The sequence below is a fragment of the Brassica napus genome, chromosome C8 (assembly GCF_020379485.1).
Source record: "Brassica napus cultivar Da-Ae chromosome C8, Da-Ae, whole genome shotgun sequence".
Lineage (NCBI taxonomy): Eukaryota > Viridiplantae > Streptophyta > Magnoliopsida > Brassicales > Brassicaceae > Brassica > Brassica napus.
The window spans coordinates 36,876,832-36,884,930 of NC_063451.1; the positions used below are offsets into that span (position 1 = coordinate 36,876,832).

The window sequence follows — 8,099 nt, forward strand, 5'->3', positions numbered from 1 at the left end:
ATTTTTTTTTTTAAAATAGATGATGTTTTCATATTTTAATGTACGTTTTAACTTTATCAAAAACTGTGTAACCAATCATATAGTCTATTTTGTGATTAGTTAAATAATTTTTAATTTATATTTTAATGATATTTTTATAGATAAAAGACAAGAAGTTTCTTAATAGTTTCCTAAAACTTCATGTATTTCGAAACAGAGGGAGTACTAGTTTTTAGGCTTTTTCGTAATAAAACAGAACTTGACCTAACAAGTTTTGAGAAACAGAAAAAAAAGAGAGTTATAGGTAAGAGTGGACACCGAGCAAGGTATTTTAAGGAAACTGTGATTTGATTTTACCAAAAAAAAACTATGATATGTGTATTGTTGATACTTGATATAACATACCAAAAGTACAAACTCAATAAAAAAGTTGAGTTGACCTAGTGGTAAATGGGTTACAGCTGTAACTACACCGTCATCCCCTTTGGCAAAAAAAAAGAAAACTCAAACGCTGTAAGAGTCACATGGGTTATACAACTTTGGTTAAGAACTTACAACTACTGAAGAAAGCATCTCATTCCAAATGTTTGGTACACCAGGCAAGCACCAGTGACTACAGTCTTATAAAAGTCCAGCGATATGATGGTGCTTCTTTTCCTCGTGCACTGCTCTCTTTGGATGCTCATGTCTTCTTTAAGCTGACATTGTAGTGATGTCGTGCAAGTACATGACCTGCTGTGATGGACCAAATGCGTTTTCATGGAAGACTAGAACCAGATATCCGTTACTAATGCTCAACTCAACTTTTCATTTATACAAAATGTCAACTCAACTTTTCATTTATACAAAATGTTGTTGTTGTGGTACAAAACAATCCCTGCAAACCAAAAATCATACACAAATCCCTTCTTAATCAGTGTCATTAAGACAACAATCAACACACGAACAATGAAGCGAATCAAGTGTTAGCAGATTACATGAAATAAATAAATAAATGTAGGGTATTGTTGTAGAGACTCCAAAAACCCTCCCTGCCCCCAAAAGGTCATAGACAAACCAATTATGATCAAATACAGATCAGTTCAGGTACAATCTTCCCTTATTTATTACTTTTCAAGATATGTAAAAAGAGTATCAGTGAAGGCCAATACATAACACAACACACAGATACTGTGCTCTTCTGGTTAGTTCTTGTCCCAAACAGGTGAAGTATCAGCTTAATATGTCAGTCCAGTTTCAGAATATCCATTTGTCTTGATCATCTGAACAGGAACCATCTAACCATGATTGTTGGATGTGCATCCACGTCAGCTTTTCCTTTTCCTCCTTTTTTTTCATTTTAAAACCCCAATTTCAGTTTTTCAAATCAATTAAGTATAAAAAACTTTAAACGACATAAATCAAGGTTTTTTACCTGACAACTTAGTAAGACTCTTGTCGAACACGACCGCACTTTTCCATCTGAATACAACACAAAACAAACAAGACTAAAACACTTAAACATGGAAGCAAACTTGAGTAGTATTCCCTTATGATGAGGAAACAAACAAATTCCTATTACTTCCTAGAAATCTAACTGTATCAACACATCAAGATGAGTTCAGATCAATTCCTATCTCAGACAAGTCACTAGTAGAATCTAGTCTATAAAGCAGAAATGAACACTACAAAAGGAAGAAAAATGAATCTAGTATGACAACAGTGACTGGTAATATGGAAAGGAAAACAAGATTAGAGGTTTGAAATTTACTTTGGCTCAAAGAAATGATCTCATATTTTAGAAGATATAATTGAAAATGGTAACTTAAAAAGACTAGATATCTTACCAGATAACTCATGCTTGTCAAATTTTACAATCCATGTTTCTGGGCTGATAAGAGAAGTCGAAACTCTATCCAACCAAATGCGAAACTTCTCTTCCTTCCCTTCCCCATGTAAATTAACCAAATCATCTATCCACTCGTGTATAGTCTTCTCAACTCCAGACGGATGAACAAACATACCAAGTGGACTCTGAAACATTGCAAAAGCACAACTTCAAAGTAAGTACCACTCCTTTATCTTCAAATATAACAAATTTTAGAAGTGTTTCCTAGGCATTAATCCAACGAAGAAAGAAACTTACAGAGAGCGATTTCAATTTCTCCAAGTACTTATCAGACTTCTCCACCTCTCCACATCGCCATTTGTCGTAAAGCAAATAAAACTGAACGACCTCATTAGCAGGATCCAAAACTTCCACGTGGAAGTTCTCAGTATCCAAACCATCTCTTGGAGAGACGTTTGGTCCCAGATTAAACCTTTGTAAGGCTTCTATCATCCCAGCTCCACATCTCTCGGACGCAAGGATTATTTTTGGGTTATCCTTTGCATTCTCTTCATGCCATTGCAATAGTTCTTTGTGCGAATTGCTAACCTTAAACAGTAAAACAGCATCACAACTACGCAATCAAAGTACCATGGTGAAGTTCACAAACAGTAAGGAAACTAAACTAACCATTACACCATATGCTTGAGGAACATTGAAGAGCTCAGCGTCGTTTCCAGAGTCACCACAAACAAGTATGTTAGTAGGCTGCTTCCCTTCACTCTCCAGCTTTTCAAGTAGATAAGTCAGAGCACCTCCTTTGCCAGATCCTTTTGGTAAAACATCGAAAGCATAGTCGTTGCTATAGACCAGCTTCACATCCACCTATAAAGAACTCATCAGTGTTCTAAAAATCGGTCTAATCTAAATGATTTATTTTTTAAAATAGGTCTAGACGTCCACCTAATCAATAATACTCTATAAAGCATCTAATCACCACCTAAGGTTTTCTTGAACATTGGAACTTATACCATTGTCAGCATCAAAAGGAAGAAACTATGAAAATAATAGCTATCAAAATTCAAATGAGGGGGTACACAAAACAAAGTCTCACCCCACGCTCCAATAATCTCCCTGGAAGAACCTTCATTATTTCCAAAGCATGTTCTCTTCCCACAAAGAAACTCACTTTGTGCTGCTCTTGGCTCTTATCTGGCTATAACAGACCAAAGAAAAGAGCTTCAGAACAATTAAAATGCTACAGATCCAACATAACAATTCAAGCAGTAAAACAAAACCACAATCAGTTTCATCTATGCCATCAAAACCAAACCATTTGTAATGTTAAGAGATGATGCAACCATAAAACTTTTTTAATTCACCTTAAACAGAAAGTCAAAGTCAACGCAGCCAAGAACCAAGACATAAAATACACAAACACGACAAGACAAAACAGGAAAGATACCTGCGGTTCAAGTTGAGGGAACTTAGAAGTTTCCTCGAGAACAATCTCTCTGCTCCACATTTCACCCAAACGAGCCTCCCAGACATCATCCGACACCATAGATTCTCCGCCGTGCGCAATCTCAGAACCGACAGAGGTTATGGCGATGTCCGGAGTCAACAGTGGCTTCTTGTTCCTTAAACTCAAGTAAGAACGCATAGACCTTCCGGTGCAGTAAACAAGGAGCGAATCATGGCGGTAATGAGCTTCCCACAGCGCGTTGAATCTAAGCAGATCGGTGTTCTCAGGGTCATCGTGATCAACCTGAGGAATATGAATTTTTAGTCGAATCTTGAAAAAGGTAAAAATGATAAGACAGAAGTGTGGTTGAGAGGAGTGTAAGAAGTTACCAAAGTGCAATCAAGATCAGTGACTAGTAAGAGGCGTGGTGGACCATCAAGCCTATCCATCGTTTTCTCAGAACCCCCAAAGACGAGATTTTCTTTGCTTCTTCTCTTGAACAGTTTTTCTACTTTTCGTTCTTGTATTCTTAGCTTTCTTGTCAGAAGACTTTGTTTATATACAAAGACTATTGCTGATGGTATATTAAAAATTGAGTTGGTTGTATACATGTTTATGCATCGGTTGTCATTTTTTATTCAGAATAATTAGGTTTCCAAATGGTTGTCATTAGAGGAATTAGTGAAGACAAAGATGAATGAAATGGAGATTAGTAGAATATGGAAAATAGAGGACAAGTTATCATTCATTCCTCGCAGAGATCAGTTTGAGCATGAGGCTTCATTGTCTGTTGATGTTCATCGTGAGCAATGTTATTGAAAACATTTTTATAATGGGTAGATGTTTAAGCATATGAGAATATGTCTGCGAGTTTGCTCATAACCGTCAGTAAGTCTTATGAGAAAATAACTTTGTGTTCGTTCTTGAAGACTTTTTTTTTCAAAAGAGCAATACCACATTCACATTTGTCGTAAGTACTAACTGATAATTTGATATAGCTCTTTCTTGGGCTACCAAAAAAAAAAGAGAGAAAAAAAAATATAGTTCTTTTCTTACAGTCTGAATCTCTCTTATTAAAACAAAAACTTTTTTGTACTCAATTTTTTTTTAAAAAGATTTAAACTAAATATTTTTTGTATTATAAAGTAATACCCACGTGTATCTATTAATTATATGTTTCTTATAATTTGAGTGTTTAAGAAACAAACTAACCAACGCCTTTACTTATATTTGTTTTATTTTTTATGAGCCAACATTTTTTTAGATCTACATGTTAATTATCAATTTATCATCATGATTTTTGAAATTTTATCGACAATAAATCCAAGCTTATTATAAACACTAGGGATCGTTACCCCGCGCCAAAACACAGAGTTTTTACATTTTAATCTATTTTTGTCTCTTGCTTACCAATCTACCATTCAGTTTTTCAATGCATTTTATCTTCACTATCTCCTCTTGTCTTGTTTACATTTGTTTTCACGTTCTGTCGTTTGATCTGTCTTAGTTTTGGCTTGTGTAATAACTTAACACTGCTAATTCTTCTTTCATTCTTTATTGATTGATATTTTTATCTCGCTTACCTCTGTGTTGCCACTAATTTGCTCGAATCATTTTTCATCATCTGCTTCGTATTCTTTTCATATTCATTAACTATTGTCTCAAATCTCTTTAAATCCTAAAAATCCTACATATTCTTTTGTTTATAAAATCACATATTAAATATTGTTGAAACTGTTTATTTATTCTAATAAATCTTTACGATTATATCTAAGATGATATAGATAAAAGACTGATTATAATTTAGTTGAAATTAAAGTCTAAAGTAGAAGTTATTAAACTTGCAATCCTTCTTTTTGTCATCCAAGATAGCTTTAGTCAAATCAATTATATTGATTTAGAAAACCCATAAGCTATTTCAATCTCAAATAACCAAAAAACAGGCGCATTTGTTATTGACGCTGCAGCGGGTTTCCTTTACTATAAAAATAATTGCTTGTCACAACTGTTAATAAACCCAAACGTGTTTACAAAAGCTACCCATATAAGAGTTTTATACTCATTTCTCTTTCTCTAGTCATCTCCTATGTTAGTAGCTATCATAATACAATCATCAAACAAATGACATATCTCTTGGTTCCATATAGAATATGCAAAATGATTGTTTTTTGCAGACTCCATGATCACTGAGTATTATAAATATCAAACTCTGTCTATGGTCTACTTATATGTTGAGGAAATGCCTCGAAATGTAGCTTCCAAATAATGATTTTGAGGTCAACACATTGCATGTTAACATCCACAATGGGATCATCGGATCTGCAGATACCGCTACATGTCGAGTCGAACGCAGCTACACATATGTTCCCTGCTTTTGCCTTTCATTCACAATCTGCAATTATCCCAAGAACCAGAATCAATGTTAAATGAGGTGAAAGTTTTAGAGTCACAACAGACTTTGTATAGCCAAGCCCAATAAACCAAGCACCCAACGTAACGTCCCCACTTGCCTATTTGTACAGAAAATGACTTGATCATTATATAGTAGCACCGAGAAGATAGATGGAGAATGTGGTATGAATGCAAAGTAGACAAAACATTTAAAATCTTACTGATTATGAGAAATATAAAAAATCAATTCTGTTGAAAAGGCGTATAACTGTCCAATAGCGTGACAGAAGTACTTGTTCCTGTTCTCACCAAACTTCCAATTCTAAATGTATATATAAATCTATTAGAGTTATTACTAGCGCTCTGTTGCGGTATTTGTTAGCTAAAATAATCCATCCAACATAATAGGAAAAAGAAACCAACGAAATTGTAAAGCTAACCATCAGCTGAGATGCTTTTGTTGTCCTGACACATTGCAAGCTTAGTGATTTCACTGTCAAAAGCAACAAACTAAGCAGTCATATACATCCGAGACATTTATTTACAAATAGTTCTTAGCACAAAAAAGCATATTATTATGTTACGGATGATAAGTTTGATATATAAATACAGTTTAGAATTTTTTTCAGTTGAACATTTGTGCCTACTGAATTACCTTACAACATCAACTGCATTGTGATTTTGGCATGTTAAAGCTGAGAATCAACATTGGAGCTTGCGTTAGCATTTGGAACATGAAATATAGCACCATCAATTTCCAGTGTTAATTCCATTGACAATAGCTGTGCAAAAGAACTCTGCTAGTAAGGTAATCGTGATTAGTAATTTTTTACATCTTAGTGTCGTACAACTTCAAAACGATAGACACTTACAATCGACGGCTCTCAAAGATGGACCGCAAACCATCTAATGATATGCTTACCTCGTCGTATAAGTAATCCATGTCACTTCCCTCCCACGGGTAACGTTGCTGGTGCAGATCAATTCCCTCCACCTCTTCCTCATCATTAGGATGCTCTGCAATATACCCTCTGTAAGGTTCAAATTTATGTCGATAGAATTATCACATAAAGAAATATAAAGTACCCTCCAAATCTTCAGGAACATCGACATTTTCTTTATTCAATGATCTTCATTCAACCTAACAACCATCAAAATAAAAAGAATGTGAGGCACATAATCTTTAAAATCCAAGTTTAATGAATGGAAAAAAAACTCAGGAAGACAAAAAATGTCAAACACTCACTGGCTTATTCTTCTTTTATTTCTTGGTTCCCGTGAATGAACTGTCAAAGCCATCATTATTTGCAGGAAAAAAGATTAAACAAAGCAACTGATGAAAAGAAACAAATATGTTTCACAGCACATAAACTCTTCTTGAACAATCAGGCAACAGATAGTATGTCTCCCGTGTGACTCAGCTGAGTCTTCGATGACATCCTGAACGACAAATGTCTTCTTCTTCTTCTTAGTTAGATCAAAGGGTGCAAGCTAAGGATGACCAAAGAAAATTAAAACCACACAATCATGATTTATCAGACAAAATAAAATAACCGATGATGAATTTATTAAAGATGGGGAGATGTAGAGACTTAAGAAGAAAAACTGATTCATGAAACTCAAAGAGTCAATCTGTGTTTCTTAGATGAGTCATGAACCGATGATTAAAAATTGAAAGCCCTAAACTTCCATTGAAGAGAACGCTTACATACCAAAGAGGTTTATTGAGCTTTTTTTTTAACAAATCTCATTTCAAAACGTGAGTTATAAAGTATTTATTAAATCATTAGATAAAATAAATAAGTGTGGGTCCCACAGAAAAACCGAAAAAGCAAAGGTTTCCGACCTTTATAAATATATATTTGTTTCAGCCATCAATGTACAAAGAATCATTTAGCTTAGTGGTATAAATGTTGTTGTTTTGATCTCAATAACCTAGACTCGAGGCACAGACTTGACAATTTTTCACACTTTTTAAAAGTGAGACCCACATATCGCTGACGTGTCGCATCAGGAGTGATGCAACTGCCCTATTATAATGTAGATTTAGAACCATTCGAACCGAGCGCCACTATAGATAAAAGTCAGCATCATCAGTGGCGAACCCAGAAAATGATTTATATGGGATCAACAAAATTAAGAAAATGTCATAGAAGGGATTTGAACCCAGATTCAGGGGTTTTAAGTAGACTCTTTTCAACTAAATAAATTACCGTCATCTACTGTTCACAGTTTACAAAACTTAAATTATATCATATTTGCGGTGTCAAGTAACCCCACAAGTCAACACATGGGTTCGCCCCTGAGTACCATTATATGTGATTAATTTCAAGTATGAAAATGTACAGGTTATCAACTTATCATAGTTATTGATGCAGGAGCATCGACTCTTTTGGCGGCAACTTAACTATTTTCTTTTACGTTTGGGTTTTCCTTTTCTATATGGTGTTTGCCTTT

General features: G+C 34.6%; 1 protein-coding gene across 1 annotated transcript; it reads right to left on the bottom strand.

Annotated features, from left to right (window-relative positions):
• Positions 1–870: 870 nt before the first annotated feature.
• Positions 871–3,853, bottom strand: LOC106412074 (probable sucrose-phosphatase 3a). The gene is made up of 8 exons (XM_013852964.3): positions 3,641–3,853; positions 3,252–3,554; positions 2,901–3,002; positions 2,477–2,671; positions 2,105–2,395; positions 1,806–1,992; positions 1,394–1,440; positions 871–1,305 (listed from the first exon to the last, which is right to left on the bottom strand). The coding sequence occupies exons 1-8, from the start codon at positions 3,698–3,700 to the stop codon at positions 1,216–1,218; spliced, it is 1,275 nt and encodes a 424-aa protein (XP_013708418.1). The 5' UTR covers positions 3,701–3,853; the 3' UTR covers positions 871–1,215.
• Between the last annotated feature and the right edge of the window lie 4,246 nt (positions 3,854–8,099).